The sequence below is a fragment of the Myotis lucifugus genome, unplaced genomic scaffold (genome assembly GCF_000147115.1).
Source record: "Myotis lucifugus unplaced genomic scaffold, Myoluc2.0 scaffold_63, whole genome shotgun sequence".
Lineage (NCBI taxonomy): Eukaryota > Metazoa > Chordata > Mammalia > Chiroptera > Vespertilionidae > Myotis > Myotis lucifugus.
In genome coordinates this window covers 4,573,208-4,591,853 of record NW_005871111.1, presented here as the reverse complement: position 1 = coordinate 4,591,853, position 18,646 = coordinate 4,573,208, and the positions used below count along the sequence as shown (strand labels likewise).

The 18,646-nt window shown below is 37.7% G+C and overlaps 1 protein-coding gene across 1 annotated transcript in view; it reads right to left on the bottom strand.

Annotated features, from left to right (window-relative positions):
• PDE4B (phosphodiesterase 4B) overlaps window positions 1-15,876 on the bottom strand; it is a 341,369-nt gene extending 325,493 nt beyond the window's left edge. Inside the window, exon 1 of the mRNA XM_006089790.3 lies at window positions 15,469-15,876. Within this exon, the coding sequence (XP_006089852.1) occupies window positions 15,469-15,704 (236 nt within the window). The 5' untranslated portion in view covers window positions 15,705-15,876. The remainder of the gene's footprint in view (window positions 1-15,468) is intronic.
• Between the last annotated feature and the right edge of the window lie 2,770 nt (window positions 15,877-18,646).

The following is an 18,646-nucleotide window of genomic DNA, read 5'->3' as shown; positions in this document are numbered from 1 at the left end:
GAAAATACTAGTTCATCCTCTAAAATACTTCCCTTTGCCTCCGCTCTCTAATGTGTCAAATTCTACCAGTGCAGATTAATTCTTCTAGTTTAATGTTTATTACCCTAAAATGGAATGACACAATAAACCCCACGAGTCAATTATGCTTAAGTGAGAATTAATTTGTTCAGTCTTCACTGTGAGAAGGCTTTTAAAAAGGAGACATGAGAGTATGATAACCCTGAACATTTTCCCTGTGGGGTTGGGAGCTGGAGGTTGAGGAGAGTGGAGTGGGCTGTGTGAGGAAGTACCACTGAATCTATGGAACTTACCAATATATACAGTGTGCAACCCTAAGAATGCATGGGCTAATTCTTGGTTTGCCACTTTGTAGCTTGGTTACCTAACATCAGTCAGTTGACCTCTCTGAGTCTCCGTTTCCTCATCTGTAAATGGAGGGAAAATGTAATGATATAAGATGTGTAGGTATACTTTTTTCTATTATTTCCCCAATATAAAAAAAAATTTAAATAGTGCTATCTTTTTCCTTTCTCTTGGAGCATAATTCCTTCTTGCTCACACCAGCAGACTACTTATACCCAACCTCTTGTTCTATACCAGATTCCCAAGCATAGTTATCTAGTGATTAATTACTGAACAAAATAAGTCACCATAGCAGGGGCAGATTCAATGCTCACAGGCATTTGGAAAAGGGAGCAGCACCACTGTTCTGTAAACCTTCAGTTTCATAATCAGATTGGCACCACTTGGTAGCAGTGGGAGAGCCATTATGTTTTTTGCTTGTATACTTGCAACATGTATATCTATTAAGTAAAATCATTTCATAAGCCAAAACAGTATATGCTCTCCTTAGCTGGAACAAAGCTCCCTGATGGCAAGGTGCATCATGTTTGCATCATCCAACAATTAATATTTGTTGATTGGAATCAATACAAAATTAAAATACAAGCCATACATCAGAATTAATTCATGGGCAATGTCTTAATTAATTCATAATTAATAAGCAATATCTATCCAGATTTTACCCATTGAAAAGGGACTAATAAATACAGCCATGCTTTAAGAAACTAAATATAAACCTCTCAACTTTCAGAGTACAAAGTACTTGGCAAAAGCCTTGTTAGGGTTCACATAAAATATAAAATTCATTAATGTACTTTAAAGCTGAGTCACATTCTTAAAAATTTTATATGCATAAAATATCCTAGAATATTTTTTTCTTCTGTATATCTCTACCAAGTCACTTTGCAGAAAACCAAATCACTCTATAACCACTGGTATTCAATATTCATATCATATTTATAAGGTAAGGATGGTAGAGCAGGTAATTATTAATTCATTTGACAAAAAAAGCTACCAGCAGAAAATGTATGCATACAGGCTCACTGGGCATTTGGGATTCAGCTGGCATTAAAACTCAAATCCCTTGAATCCCAAGCTAGTGATGTGTTTATAGAGATAGCTCTTTTACAATATTAGACTCTGTGAAACTTTATTCAGATGAAGCAGTTGCTTCATTTAATATGTAATTGCCAGATAAGTTCCTAAAAAAAATCTTATTTTTATTAATTTAGACAGAACCATAAAATTGGCATGATTTTTGTGAAGTCTAAAGCATTTTACCTATTTTGCACTGCTGTAAAGCTTTCAGTTTATTTGAATAGTTATTTTCAATGAAGTATCAGTTCATTTGAACAGAACCCCTTGTCTTAAAGATATAACCTTTTAATGCCTTTCAATGGCTAGGAGACAGAATCAACCTGATCAATGATAATGTGAGAAGGAAGTCTTTATCAAAAGAGAAGCAATAACCTTTACTTCTGTTTTTATCCCTAAATATTCTTGGAAACAACCAAGAAATAAAGGGCAATTTGATTTAAATGCTATAAAGTCATCTGGTTAAGGTTAAATGCAACTTTCACTGCACTGAATATTGGTTATATGAGCTTCCCATTATCCTTCTGCAGGAAGCATAAAAGTGATGTAAAGATTTAAGGGGGTAGATAAGATCCAAAGGTCCCATAGTTTAGCTCCTGCCTCCATACAGTCTCTCACTTGTGCAGTCCAATACAGCAGAAAATCCTCCTTTTTATAAAATAAAATGTTTGTGGTACTTAATAATGTTTATTAACAGGATGCTCTTTACATACAATCCAAATAAACATGCACCATTTAAACCAATCACTTTGCTTTGTATTCATTGTATTAGTTGAACATTACTTTTGTCCTATAAATTGATCTTTCTTCTTCCAGCAAATAGGTTCCATTTCTTTGTGTTTTTATAACAATTATAATTAATTTTATAACTATTATGCATAAGTAGGGAAAGAATTGCTTTCTCTCTACTAATGAGGAAGTTGAGGTTTCTAAAAGGTTAAATGACTACCTCTGCCCCACACATAAAACAAAACAAACAAAAAACAGTTTGTAAGTGGCGACACCAGGATTCATGTCTAGCATGTCTAGACTCTTTGACTCCAGATTGAGCTCCTTTCCCATTGCCTCTCATGAATAAACTTTCTCATGTAAACAAATCACTAGGAGGTTAGATTCTAAAGACGAGGGAAAATAACTTCAGTGACATTATGGTACTTTGAAAAGAAAATCAGTTTTTGCTAATCTCTTCGAATGGGGTACATCTGAAATAGTGTCAACAATAAATAAATTTAAAAAAACAGACTTCGGAATCTCAGAGGGAAGGCCAGGGTGGGCGGGAAGAGATCAACCAAAGAACTTGTATGCGTATATGCATAACCCATGGACACAGACAATAGAGTGGTGAAGGCCTGGGGCAGGGGGGTCGGTGGGGGATGGGCAAGAAGTGGTCAATGGGGGAAAGAGGGGCACATATGCAATACTTTCAACAATAAAGATTTAAAAATAAGTAAAATAAAAACAAACATCAGTTTTAAAAATGCATTAGAAATTATTTAAATTAACTTAAAGAAATAGTGTTTCATCGGCATCTAGTTTCACTAATGGAGACAAGTATGAAATTCAAGAAGGTAACTGGAATTTTAAAGAATGAAGATTATTTTATGGCCAAAGTAATTTGCAGTCGTCTCTGAAGAATGATACTGATTAAATCTCATACCACATAGTGATTTCTTTTTCTTTGTAAATTTTATTTTACTGTGGTAAAACATTTACATGGGTTTTAAGATGAAGTACTATCCTATGAAACTAAGTATTCTCTAAGTGGTCTAAAAAGAATAAATTTATTATGCACAACTGCTTAATAAAATGTATTTAATTAAATCATATCATATAAAATATTTAGGTAATTTATATTGTGATATATATTATAATTTTTTATATGAAATCATAAGCGCTGGATATGTTAGTGAACTAATATCTGCTGCTTACCTACCATTGTGCAGGGATTGTGCTAAGCACCGTACACACGGTACTCCATTTACTCTTCATAATGGCCTAGTGAGATACAAGTAGTATTTTTCTAATTTTTCAGATACAGAAAAAGAACCTAAGATAGGCTAAATTATTTTTTTCATAACCCAGTGACTGGTAAAGGTGGAGTTGGGATTCAAATGCTTTGTTCTTGGCACCATACTACCCAGCCTCCAAAAGTCCCTGTGTAGTTAGACAGGCATGAGCAGAGTAGGAATAATAGGTCAGGTATGGAATGTCACTAGGGGGGAAAGCCCTGAGTACCTAGCAATGGGCAAAACTGGGAAAACAAGGACCTTTCCTCCCCTAGCATATTGCTGGTCATGTGGTTTAGATCCTCTGACCTTTCCTCCCTATCATATAGCTAATCATGTGGTAGAGCCCCTTAGAGGAGGAACAAGGGGCCAGAGAACAGCCTCATGTGATTCCCACACAAGCTCTTGCTCAACCACTCCCTCAAGCAGTAAGCCCTCAGGACAATGAGGTTCTGACCTGCATGGAATGATCTTGGAAGCAGAGTCTTGGGTCTGTTGACCACAGAGACAGAGTTTTGGTCAAACTAAAAATAACATCTTTGTCTCAATTGAGTTTCAGCTCCAAGCCCAGAAAAGCAGTAAGGCCAGGTGGGCTGACACCATGGCTGACTTCAGGACCCATGACTAAAGACCCCCTGCCCTGGCAGGGACCAATCTGTGGAGACCACAATCCTGAAAGGACATACCTAGAAAAGATGATGAATATTCTATTGAGGTCATCCTCTGGGACCTCCCCTAAGATTCCCACCTTTAAGGAGGGGATAAAATCCCTCAGGACGGAGGACCCAGCTCTAGCTCTTCTAGCTCACTCGCTCTCTCTTCTCTCTCTCCCTCCCTCATGCTTCCCTCACCTTCTTCCTTTAGGTGTGTCTCTTTGCTTTCTTTTGCCTAAGCTCCAGGGGCCTTTCTTTTGCCTCTGTAACTTGTTTCCTGAGCCCACACAGCCCAACTGGCTCACTTCCTCCACAGCTCACCTCTTCTACCTCTGTGACTTTATAAATAAACTTCTGTTAATATATGAGTCTTGCTCGGAATTCTTTCTTAGCCAGAACTCAAGCTCTAAGGTTACTGAACCAAGGTCCAATCGCCAGAAACATTTTGGTGCTGTTTTGCCACTAATACCTGTGTTGTTTTGGTAAATATAGACTGTTGGAGACACAACTCTGTTTTCTGGGTAAGCTCAGACCTGGCTGAGTAGTCTAAGAGGTAAGGACCAGGGACTTAATTATCCCCAGGAAGTTGAAATTTCATATGGATTTTAATGGTAAAATCTCAGGAAGTCTTGGGCAGTTCAGACACTAGCAAGAAAGCCTTGGATCTCTTAGTTTCTTTGTCCTGTCTTCTTCCACCTCTCTTCAGAAGGCCTAAATGGTTCTGATGGAGAGCGAGTTTTCCTGAATAAACTTCTGAGGTAACCATGGCCAAGTTAAGTCACAGAAGTCCTCTCAGAAGCTCTATGCTGTAACAAATAGTGTGAGTTTATTAATTTGTGGAGGAATAGAAAGGGTGGCAAGGACACATTTTGAGATAAATGAGTGTCTTATGACACTGGAATTTTCCCAAGGCATTCGTTCACTGAATCTTATATTCAATTTTTATATGTGGACTCCTGAAATAGAAAAGGCATCTTCTTATCCTTTATTTTCTTCTGCGTTTCAAGCTTATTGGCGCAAGTGGGTGGAATTACTTCAAATTGGTTCTCTTCTAATTTTTTCTCACAATGGATGGTAACACAGGCTATTTTAAAATACAGCAGCCAAACAAAGCTATAAATTTCCTTATTGGGGATGTAATCTATTCACACTTGGTTCATTAAAATATGATTATCATATGATAATAAATGAGTTATATTTTGTTTTTTTAGTACATCAAATGATTACACAGTGGAATTATAAAATTATTTCTTTACACACGCACTTTGTCTCTTTCAAATTGACACATTCCATACCCAGTGGATGTTTTCCAAATAATAAAAAAATAATTTCTGCTTCACCCACCAAGACTGAAAATAATGTGGATGTTTGTGTATGTTTAGATATTTAGTAATGTAATTAAAGAGTAGCATCTATTACATGACTTATAATGCATGAAGTATTTTGCTAAGTACTCTAATATATTATCAGAGGAGATAGATAGTGGATTACATGGACAGGTATTTTTTAATTTAAACTAACATTTGAAAATATTTAAACATAAGGCTATTTTTTTCCACTTTGCAAAGTAAGGAGTTGAGGTCTAAGACAGCTAACTGATTGATCTAAAATTTTAATAGCAGATCAAGGGAAAATACTAAACTCAATCTAGCTTTCTTGACTCCAGATAATATAGCATAAAACAAAGTTTTTAACACAAAAAAATAAAATTCAAGGTAACTTCAAAATAGTACAATCATAGAACCCCATGTGTAGTATGTTAAGACATTATATAATGTCCCATAATAATGGCGCAATTTTTATAGGGTTAGGAAAAAAAAATAACTTCTCTTCCTGGGGCAGAAAAATTTGAATGCTACAGACATCTATCCTCTTAGAAACTGTTTCAAGCACCTCAAACCAATAATTCATCACCAGGAAAAGTCAAAACTATTACAGACACTTCTAACCCTCCACTATATTTCAATAGTTTACTTTTAAAAATGGTGCTAAAAACTTATCCATAATTTGTCAGTGAGTACAGTATTAAGAATTAAACTCTGAAATTATGGTATGAGAATATGCTGATGTAATGGAAATAATTCCATATTGCAAAAATACACTAGTTTCCTTTTGATCTCCAAACCACTGCTCTCCATCAAAATGTGCTCTCTGCAAATAAAAGAAAGCATATATATGATTTTATGTATGAAATACAGAGGTAAAGTGGAAAAACATTAATAATTAGTAAATGTGGGTAGAGGGTATTTGTTGTACTAATCCTTTCAACTTTTTAATTTATTTTATTTTATTTTTTATTTTAAGTCTTCACTACCAGTGATTTCTCCTTGACCCACAGATCCTTCCTCCCTTCTGCCCTCCTGGACATCTTAGATGCACATAATTTTAATGGTATAAATTGTCTGGAAATTTCTATGACTTCATCAAGCACAGCTGCACAGAAATTTTTTTTCTCTCTCTAGTCATTTATCTCTTAAATTGGTGGTTTTCAAGTACTTGGAGACTATGGAATCTGTATGAGATGCCTCCAAAGTTTTCCAACCCTGTAGTCATCTATATTGCTTTATTTGATCCAGGACCAGGAAAAAGATTGTCACAAACCTACTTCTCAAGGAATCCCCAAAATGATTCTTAGAACACTGATTTACAGAAAATACAATTTGAATGCATTTTTCCTTGATGCCACACTACCCAGACCTCTTTATTTCCGATCTGTGCACTTTGCAGTAAGCCTGAGTTGTGAGGGGTGTAGGCCGGAAGAGGAGCAGCCAGGCGGCCAGGGGAGCGCACCTTGTGACAGGTACTGTTTGCCAGAAAAGGGCTAGAGAAGCTGTCCTTTCTTATTCTCCCTCAAAGAGAAGATGCCCATATTCCAGCAAGAAGCAATCTGAGAAGGTCAACACATTCTTTTTTCAACCGAGAGTACACAGTGAGATTCAAACATATCTGTGTCAAACAATTACTAGGAGTGACAGAGGTCCCAACCTCTCAGTTCAGAAAAAAATGAGACAGAATTTTTTTACTCCTGGTGATGGTTTTTCTACAGTACACGAGTTGTGAACTCACAATTGCCTCACTCTGCAAGTCACAAACTCTTACTTCCAAGTTACCCAGGAAATCCTATATAAAGCTCAAATTTCTTATTTTAAATGTTGCATCAGTGAAAAAATATAGGTAGATGATGTAATGTATAATGTGCAAACATTTTAAAGGACAGATAACAAATAGATTCCTGTGTACAACATTTCCACTCAGACAGTAAGAGGTATGTAGAGCTTTTCTGAGCTGTGGCACTAATTGTGCTGTGTGACGCATGAGGAATACCTAAAATAAATAATTGTACCATGCGACAGACAGATATTCACATTATCGCACTACAGTCAGTATGATTTGTACACAGCAGCTTAATTAAATAGACTACCATGTAAAACACTTAGCCTCTAGTGAGATGTTATAATTAAACCTGTATCTGCAATATCCTAGAATACAAAAATAGGAAGCAAGTGAGAGTAGCCTTACTGCCAGGAAGGGAACACAACTGTTTATGAGATGAATAAAATAAGAATGCTTGTAGAATAAGCATCACCTAAGCTTCCTTTCCTCCTCCTTCATATTGGGCTGAAGGAAGAGGGCTCAAAAAATAAGGAGCAGGAACCTTAAACCATAGTCATTTTTCTTTTATTTTTTTCAACAAATATATATTAGGTGCTAGCCTTTCTTGTAGGTGCCTGGGATTTAGTAAACAAGCCGAAATCTCTGTCCTCGGGCAAGGCAGTAGGATTGGTAGACAATAGAAGGAAAAAACAATATAACAGACAGATATGTCTTTTCAGATGATGTATTTTTAGGTAATAGTAAGTGCCAAGAATAAATATAAAGCAGATTAAGGGACTAGAAAGTGAAGGGTGCTTTTTTTAAATAGAGGAAACAGAGAAGCCCTCTCTAGTATATATATTTGAGTAGAAGCCTGAATGGAAGTGAGTGAGCCATGTCCACATCTTCCAGGCAGAGTAATCACCACGTGTAAAGGCCCGCAAGTGGAAGCGGGCTAGGGTTGTTGAAGAACAGAGAGGCTACCTGGCTGGAGAACAGGAGATGAGGTCACAGGTAGCCTGAGGCCAGATAATATCAGGCCTTGTAAACCACAGTAAGCATTTTAGATTCTTTTCTGAGAATCATTTAAATGTCTCAAGCATAATGTCGCTGGTGTCTTGACAGTGATGTTAGAGAAATAAGCACTATAAACACCTATGGAGAAAAACTGGGAGATGACAAAAGAGGAATGGGGAAAGAAAGCAAATGGGATTTTGCAAAAGGGGCTTAGACTTTAGCAGTTGGACAATAGGCATGGTTGCTGGGCCACCTTCCAGCATGGGCCCTGGGGGATTTCATCATTACTTTACAAAGCCCTTTTTACAGTAAGCGTTTTTAAAAATCCAATATATTGAAGATTTGCAAACACTAAGGAGGCCATGGAAACACCATTTATAGACTTGCATTACTGAGAAAATGCTTGCTCTGATTAAAGCAATAGACTCAGGCTGTGAGGCATAGACTTCCACTGGCATTTAGTTCAGACTGTGGACTAAGATAATTTCTGTAAAAAACCCCCCACCAGGATTATACATAAAGCACAACACAAAGCACCTCTGGTAAATTAGGACTGAGCACTAGGGTTTTCCCCAAATGTACTCATCTTCCCAAGCACCTCAGCTGTGATTGTTTGATGCATTTGCGGGTAGTGCATCAGCTACCATCCATAACATCCCATTGTAGGTGATAAATGCAAGGGATACCAAATTTGCATGCTTGCCTCACAGTTTCCATAAACAGTAATTTGTTAAGTCATAAGAATGGTATAAACAGAGTTTTCGATGTTATGGGATTTACACAATAATTGGAAGTCATTATCTCTCAAATGCACATTCTCCTTTTTCCCTTTGCTTCTAATCTCCTAGTCCACCACTGCACCCTCCACAATGCCTGCAACATATCTTTCCAAAGCAAAAGGTATTTATGGCCATTCCTTTCTCACAACCTTGCAGTGGCTTCCTGGTGATGGAATAAAGCCCAGAATCCCTTAAAGTATGGCTCCAATCTACAGATTCAGTCTTACTTCCCATCTTTGCCACCTTTCATCTTAGGTTGTAATTCCAGTGAACTTTGCTCACTTTCCTTCATACTTCATATTCTGAGTCAAATCCCAATTCAGACCCTTAATTGCTGTGTAACTTTGGCAAATTACTTATCCTCTTTATGCTTCATTCTTTTTCTTATAAAACGAAAATGATTATACTCATGAGCCTTTTATGAGACTAAATAAGTAAATATATTTAAAACAATATCAGACACATTGTAAGTGCTGAATAAATGTGAGCTATTATTACTACTAGAGGCCCCTTGCATGACATTCGTGCACTGGGGTGGGGAGGAGGGGGGAGTCCCTCAGCCCGGCCTGCACCCTCTTACAGTTCGGAGCCCCTTGGGGGATGTTTGCCTCCAGGCTTAGGCCCACTCCTGAGGGGTCCTTAGCACAGCCTTGGAGGCGGGAGAGGCTCCCACCACCATCACTGAACTCGCCAGCTGTGAGCCCGGCTTCTGACTGAGCAGTGCTTCCCCTGTGGGAGTGCACTGACCACCAGGGGGCAGCTCCTGCATTGAGCATCTATCCTCTGGTGCAAGTGCACGTCATAGCGACCTGTCATCCTGCTGTTTGGTCAATTTGCATATTAGGGTTTTATTATATAGGATTATTTGTAAACAAAATTTCCTTATTATTGTTTCCTTGGGGGAAAAAACAAATAAATAAAACCCTTCCAGCCTCTCTTTTCCTGAAAAACTCCCATTCATTCTTCCAGACCTCATACATATGACATCTCTTATCTAAACTTTCCCTAACACATTGACTTACTTTCCATCAGTACTCACTTAATATGTGCTCTAATAACAAGTTGATCATCATTCTTCAATATCATTATTTACACATCATTGGTTAATTATTAATGCATAAATTTGTTTTCCAGTACTACATAGTTCTTTGAAAGACAAGGACTCTCTCTTTCTAATTTCCTATCTCCTAAATCCAGTGTAGGATCTAGAGCATAGTAGAATCTCAACAAATGTCTTATTCAATCAAATATTTAATCAGTAAGTATGTACAGACACAAATATTTCTCAAAATTTTCCAATATTGCTAGGAAATAACTCAAGAAAATTAAAAAATACAAGCACAGATTTAGTAGATTTAGCTAACAAACCAGAACTAAGTTGTATAAGACAATAAATATAACTCAAGTTTAGAGGAAGGTCAAGCATGTACTAAATTCACTGTTTTCTTTTTACTCCTCTCCAGTTATCCAGCTTTGTCTTATCAGATATAAATTCCTTTAGAGTATGAACTATGTTAATACTTTTGCATTTGCATATTAGACACAAAAGTTCATATTTCATGGAAGATTTCAAAGATATAAGTAGAACTATAAGGGGAAAAGGAAGAAAAACATGGGACTTTTTTCTAATACTAGCCCTAATTAAAAGAATAGTGTTCCCTGTGCAAGCACATTTATTTGCAAGCATGGACAAACAGAACATGGGTCTCATCCACCAATACATGTGCTCTTTATGAGGAGAGTGTAGAAAAGAGGTGTGTAATAGGCCCAGGATGTATTCAAGACTGTCACCAATACCTTCTTTCAGAAAGCATCATGCTGATGATGATGGAGGAGAACTGATGAAAAAGGTTGGGACATCAGCAAAGGAAACAAGATTGAAAAAGCTGGACACTGTGTGGCAAATACCAGTCAAGAAAAAACAAGCCAGGTACGATTATTATGCCTCAGAAATGTTCACCCCTGATTTGGGGTTGGGGGTAAATAATAAATAGGAACTCTGGCATTAATTTCCCCACTCCCCATTTAGCAATGCTGACTATTCCATTGACACTTGGCAAAGCGTGACATGTATATTTTTTCATGCCATCTAATGAGTGTAATGACCGCTTCTGGGTTTCAGAATTTGAAAGTTTGGGATGGTGTCTCAAGGTCAAAACAATGATTAATTAGATAGAAACACTTGGAAGAAGCTAAAGCAGTTCAGAACATTTTTTTATATCTGCAACATGTAATATTGAAAAGAACATGAACTTAGCATGTTCTTATAGTCAAATGGAAATTTAATGAGATAACATATGTGAACATTCTAGTAAAGAACTTAAAATATTGTAGGCATTGGGATCCATGCAGGTTAAATGGGAATTTTTTTCTTACTCACAGCAGTGCTCAATTCCATAAACTGAGTGAATGAAAAAAGAAAACCCTGGGGCCAATTAATAACGATCTTCAGATTCATGCAGGGTCTTCTAAGTCTTAATATCCATTGAAGACCAAAATACAAATTATACATATTATCTCTATATATAAAAGGCTAATATGCTAAGTGTCCGATCGCTATGATGTGCATTGACCACTGGGGGCAGATGCTCAATGCAGGAGCTGCCATGAGAAATGGCACTGCAGATCTAGCACCCACAAAGTGGGAAACAGGCCCACCACCACCCCAGAGCAACAGCCCACCAAATCGCAGCCAATGCTGCTGAGACCCTATGGCACAAAATGCGGCCCACAGCCCAGCCCAGCTTGGAACCAGTCACTGTGGGTGCCAGGTAATGACATCACGTAGCAACACCTAGCTTCCTCTCCCTAGTGACAACTAGCCTCCTTGAAGTTTCTTCAGCCCAGGAATACAACTTGCTTTATTGCCAGGTGCAAACATTTCACACTTTAATAAAATGTCTGTGAAGCATTTTCCCGTGCCTCATCTCATTTGATCCTCACAGAAGTCCTGGAGTAGGTAGATAGGAGACTCGGTGGAATCCTATTTTCTTTTCATTAGCCAGAAAATGGAGATTTAGAAAGCTTAGAAACTTGACCGACTGAAAACAAGTAAGAAATGTTGGACCTTGAAAATTACTTCAGGTTTTGTCACTGTGCAGAATATAGTCAAACACTGCTGCAGTTAAATATTTTACCCTTTGTTCTCCCTGCATGATCTACAATAATAATCTGCTTCATGTTGATATTTACTGCTGTGTTGGTGACGATTACCTGAAAGAGAAGTTGGGGTGCTTCACTGAGCTGGAAAAAGTTTAGCTACATCAGAAAGCAGGTCTAATTAAACAAGTTTATTCTATATATACAAAAGGCTAAGTTGACTCACGCATTAGCGATACATATAAAGCTCTCGCTGGCGCCAATTGCATGCATGTGTTTTGATCTGTCATTGTTGATCATGAATTTGGTTGACACTTCTATTATAGAGAAAGGGTGAATAGGGATATTAAAATATTTCTTCTAATTAATTTCCTTTCTTTGTGCATGAATTTGTGCACTGGGCCACTAGTATATTATATATATGTTGACCATAAGGAAGAATTTTCCAATACCTGGACTGTGAAGTAGTGAGAATGTGTACTGAGTGAGGTTATAGAGCTATTTTCTCCAGAGTCTTAAAAATAGGGCAGATTTCCATATGTCAAAGATGGAGCAATTGTGGTCCTGCCCCAGGATAAAAAAGCAATGAGATAATCACCCAAATTCCTTCCAGATTTAGGATTGTGTAAATATTCTGATTAGTGACAGCACATTGAATATCTACTTTTTTCCCCCAGATATTTTCTAAATAACCCCAGAGTAGGTATTTCACAGGTGTTTTTTAAAAATCTTCTGCCATTGGCCCACACTTCACAGTGTAGGTTTTCAAAACCAGAACTACATGTTCATCTGACCAAAATATGAAATCTACAAATAACTAAAGATTAAAAAAAATTCTCCAGAGGGTTTAGAAATAAACTGTATCCTCTGAATTGTTTAGCTTCATCATGAAAATTACTTTAATTTCAATGCTGAAATCAAAACAATCCAATCTTCTTAAAAGAAGCCTACTGTCTACTGTAAAGTAATAACATGTTTTTAGAGACTTCTAAGTGCATATCTTGGAATTTCTAACTTGAATGCATGGTTTGGAAAATACCAATCGTTGATCGTGAAAAGATGGTTACATTTCATCATGACAATGAGGCAAAAATAAAGTACTTTTGATCTTATTTCCTCATGTAACTGTTCCATATGATGATAAAAAAGCACATACTTTTTAAGATTAGTTAGAAAATCATTTAAATATATAATGTGTATGTTTTCCATAAAGAAACATGGAATGTTTCATGAAAATAAAATTGACAAATATTAAACATACACTCACATAACACAATAGAAATAAACATAAGTATAGACACAATCAGGAGCTGAAGACAGACTGTGATACAGCTTTACTAAGAAACATAGGAAGGGGAGTACCTGAGTTGGAAGGAGAAAAAGGGTGAAAATGAGTAATAGTCCCAACTGAAGTTATACAGTATGTGTGATGACGACTGTATTCTTTAACCCTACATTATGTTACATTGCACCAAAGTCATGTGTTTTATTTTTTAGCAATTTGTAGAAAATTATGTTTTAACTTAACTAGGAGATCACTTTAATCACATTAAGTTACCACAGACAGTATTTAGTTGTTCTTTCTGTAACTTGCTGTAAGAAAATTTGTATAATGCATGAGTAAAACTACTCTTTAATTACTTTAAAATTGGGATTTTTTTGGAAAGAAAAATACAATATTTATAGCTCTATGTTCCTAGAACATAAAAAATGTATTCTAAATAAAAGAAAGTTCAAATTATTATCTTCGGGAACTCTACCATAAAGAAAACATTACCAAGATTTTATGAAGATTTTCCATTACCTGAAAATTAGCTTACTCAAATTAAATGTCCTTCTGATCAAAATAAGGGCTTAATATTAACCCAAGTAGTAAAAAATATGAGTTTATTAACTATAGTATATATATTTCACCCTTGTTTTTTATTTCTGAGAACTAATTAACAAACCTATATACATCCTCCTATTCAGGTATACTACTTAGCAAATTATATAGAAATACACATGCACTAAGGGTGGGGTATACCATTAGAGAGAGGACCTCTTTAAATCAGTACATATTTATATATAAATCTTCTCTTCATACAAATGTTACCATTGGTAGATTTTTAAAAACTCATCATGTGTATTCTACAAGTCTGAGATTATGATTAAATAAGATTTAATCCATCAAAAAGATGACCAAAGCTCTCCAATAAAGCAATTACATGAACAACAGTCCATTGTTAGAAAACAAAAACAACCATATCTTGTTTAGCTAGGTAAAGTATGTTTTGGCTAAACATGTGGTGGCCATGAAAAGTAAGCTACATATTTCTAGGGGTAACCTGAATTTTCCAATGCACTGTGCACTAGATTAGACAACAGAATTCAAGTAAATATTAATTTCAAAAACTAGATATGCTAAGTTTATAATGTGGGTTGGCAATCTAGTATGCACTCACAAAATTGTTGTGTTAGAATTACCATTAAGTGGTACTAGCTCCATTCATTGCTATGGTCCCTATTAAATAAAAACTGTAGGGGTACAGATACACAATTTTGAAGGGTATTTTCAACTGATAGAAAATATATTTTTCAAAGAAATCTGAAATGGCATAGCTTTTATAATTAAAGTTTAATTTCTATTGTGGTTTTTCTTAATTTCATTATACAAATTTAAGGAAGCTAGCTTTTACAGAGCTGTTCTTGAATTTATTTAATTGGCATTTCCAAGTAAATTGGAAATTTATTGATTATTATCAAAAATTTAAGTCACTTTTTTACAACAAGAGGATCTTAAAGATAATAGCATTTTTAATCATAAAGAAAATTAACTAACTGTAATTTCAGAAGTGGGAACTTAATTTTCTCTTTCCTGAAGTAGTGTAATGATAAAGTCAATAAAGCTAAAACCCACTACAAACATTGCAACACAATAAAATAACTTTTACTTCAGACATTGTCTTCAGAAATAAATTAGAACCAAGATTAAAAGATTTATCTTGTACCAAAAATATACTACTCAAATTATCATCAACAGTGACCACAAAACATACAAAAAAGTCACCCATCACCTCAAAGGAGATAGGACAAAAAAACTGAGTGTTTTTGTTGAACTCCCTTCAATTCTCAATTTACCTAGAATTAGCTAGGCATTTTTATAAGCAGTAATTCCAAAGACTCTTCACAGTCAGAGGGTTCTTTTATCTGGAAACAGCTAGGAGCACAATGATCATTTAACACACAGTGCACTACGTATTCCTCAGCTGACCCACTCTCCATTCATTCCACACTTGTGATCTGGATTATAAACAAAAACTCAAATGTTCTATACTCTACGTTTTTAAATCACTGCTCACTAATGAAAAGCACTACTGTCGACAGTTCCAAATCCCATCTTACCACGTATGAGCCACAGTGAAGCGACGCCGCTGCCGAATGCTTTTATTCACCAGCAACTTTCTGAAAAAGCATGGTGAGTTCCTGGGTGAACTGCGTGGAGAAATTTTAGGAGATGTAGGTCTGTTTCCCGGTGGTCTCGGAAGCTCAAGTTCTAAGTGCATTTGCTCCTTGAAAGTCTTGATGCAAACCTCAGGTTCAGAAGCAGTAAGTTCCTTGGAAGAATTTTTTGCTGTCATGTCTTATGTGGAGCGCTCGCTTTCACCATCCAAAACAAAAACCTCAAACATAGCAGAGACACAGCTGCAGGTTAGGAGGCTGGTAAGTCTGCAAACTATTTCCAGTTTAATTTCAGAAGCCGAGGCTCCAGTGTATGAACTGCTCAGAGCAAGAGCAGCATACTCTAAGAATGGCAAGTCAGGCTGTCACAAGGAGCTTTATCAGCCCGGCTTTGCCTCTGAAAATGCGCCAAAGTGCTTCCTATGTCAGTAGCCTCCTTGTGGATGAGGTTTGTCTGCAAGCTACACACTGACACTCACTGAATTCATTCAGTGGAATATATCAACTAATGAAATATTCATAAGGCTTTCTGATAAATCCTTTGCATGTATATTTTTTTAAAATCTTATCAAACAAGCTGCACTCACCAGCGGACAATAAGCAAAACCCAGCCACCTGGTCACTTGTTTTGTTCTCACAAAGAGCAGAACCAGAGCCCGTCAGCCTGTGTGATGTTTAAAGTCTTCATTCAGAATTATCTTGCTCTGCAAATGCACACAACAGTAACTCCACCTCCCAAATGCTTATTGGCCCAGGATTGTTTAAACAACTGCACTCTGTTCCCCCCTGAACAACACTCTCCATTGCTCAGATTTTCACAAAATTTGTGAAGCTACTGTCCTCACCAGAGTGAAAACATTAAACCAGGGATTGTCGGAAAGCCTAGCTAAAACAGCCCCCCAGATTCCGCTGCTGAATGAAAGAGCTGATTTGCTGAATTTTTTTTCCCTCCCTTCTCCAGAAGATCCAAGACAGCATCAATATAAAAAGTGTCAGCTAACAGGAAAGCACTGGATTTGGTTCATTCCCCTGAGGAATTTAAAGTTAATCTTTATTCCAATAAACATTACCCTCATTCTTCTGTTTAAGCTCATTGTTCATGGGTTGCCCACAGCAGCCTCTCTGTTAGATACAAAGTCACTTCTGAAAGCCAAAGCTTCCCAGAATGGAAATGGAGGTAATAACTCCCAGTTCAAGTGCAGAGTCCAAGGTCAAGAAGTACGCTGGTGCTTGTGTGTGTGCAAGTAGGTGTACAAACACTGTCTGTGGATGGGTATATTTACTTGTAATTGTGTGTGTGTGTGTGTGTTTGTGTGTGTATTTTGTTCACAAATACATGCAAATGACATATATGGGCAGGAGAGTCCCCCAAAATGCCTCAAGTTCCAAAGCAGAACACTGTAACCTGAAATTTGCAACTTCTATACTTTGAAAGGCATGAGGAAGTAAAAAGAACACTATGGCACTTAAAGTGTATGGATGTTGTGAAAAGTCTGCACCGGCAATGACTGCCACCAGGGACAGCCTCATCTCACACAGATTTGAAAAAGCAGAACTAGGGCTGGTCAGCAAGAGTGACAGGTAAGGATTCACAGTAAGACTTCAGTGAAAAGGGGAGACATTTGTTTTTTTTCCTCTAAGGTGTGAGGAGTCCACCTTAATAAAGTCATTCTTGTATGTCATATACTCTGGTTGAATAGCTAAAGAGCATACCTGACCTATAGGAAAATAGAAACCCCCACACCATCCCTTGGGGAAGTGATCCTATATAACAAAAGGCTAATATGCAATTAGACCAAACAGCAGAACAATCAGAACAACCAAACAACTGGTCGCTATGACAAGCATTGACTACCAGGGGGTGTGTGCAGAACATAGCGGGTGTTGGCTGCGGTGGGATGGTGGAGCAGGTGAACGGGGGCGCCAGACCAAGGCGGGGCGCTGGTCGCTGTCATTGGGTGAGCCTCTGGTGGTTACTGAAAATTCTTTGCTCCCGTGCACCACAGTCCCGTCAGGCACTTGCACCTGCTGCTGGTGCCAGCCCCACTCACATTTGCAGCCCAGAGCTGCCACTCGCACCCACAGCCGGTGCCGGGCGCCGGTCCTGATCACTTGGTGCCATCAGCAGGTGTGAGCAGTGGCTGCTGGTTCTGATTGCCCCTGAGGGCTTCTCCATCCATCACCCACTGCTCCTGAGGGGCAATTGGGGCAGCAGCTGCCACTTGCACCTGCTGAGGTGCTGGCCCCGCTTGCACTTGCTTGCACCTGCTGCTGGCACCAGCACCAATCGCTCCGTGCCATCAGTGGGTGTGAGCGGGGCCAGCGCCATCAGCATGTGGGAACAGCGGTGGTAGAAGTGGGGCTGCCGGCAGACAGGAGACTGGGGGGCCACGGCAGAAGGGGCCAGGTGGGGGTGCAGAGAATGGGCCAAGACCCACCCCTGTGCAGCCTTGCGGTCCACAGTTCCTTTCAAGATGCACGAATTCGTGCACTGAGCGCCTAGTTCTAACATAATAGGAAGGATATGACCTCTTAGTTTACAAGTGCTACCTTGGAGAGATATCAATGTTTTAATAATACATTAAAATACAATATCAGGAACAAATGCAAAGTTATGGAATTTTACAGTTCAAGTGAATCACCTTGTTCAGCTCATTTCAAAGACAAAAGCACAGATGTAGAGAAGTTCAGTGACTTGTCCAAAGTTATATTTGTAGTTCATTTTAGAGCTAAAACAAGAACTCAGGCTTTCTAACTCACAGTTGAGTACTTTTATTATATGATACAAAGAGGTAAAATAGTCATTGTGTGCAACTAGGCCCCAAGACATGTTCTTTATATATTTGAAGATATTTTAACTGTACTATTTAAGAATAGATTGTTACCCAGCAGGAATGGATCAGTGGTTGAGCATCGACCCATGAACCAGGAGGTCATAGTTAAGTTCCTGGTCAGGGCACATGCCTGGGTTGCTGGCTCAATCCTGAGTGTGGGGCATACAGGAGGCAGCCAATCTCATCAATGATTCTTTGTTATAATTGATATTTCTATCTCTCTCCTCCTCCTTTCCTCTCTTTGAAATCAATTATATATATATATAATATATATATATATATATATA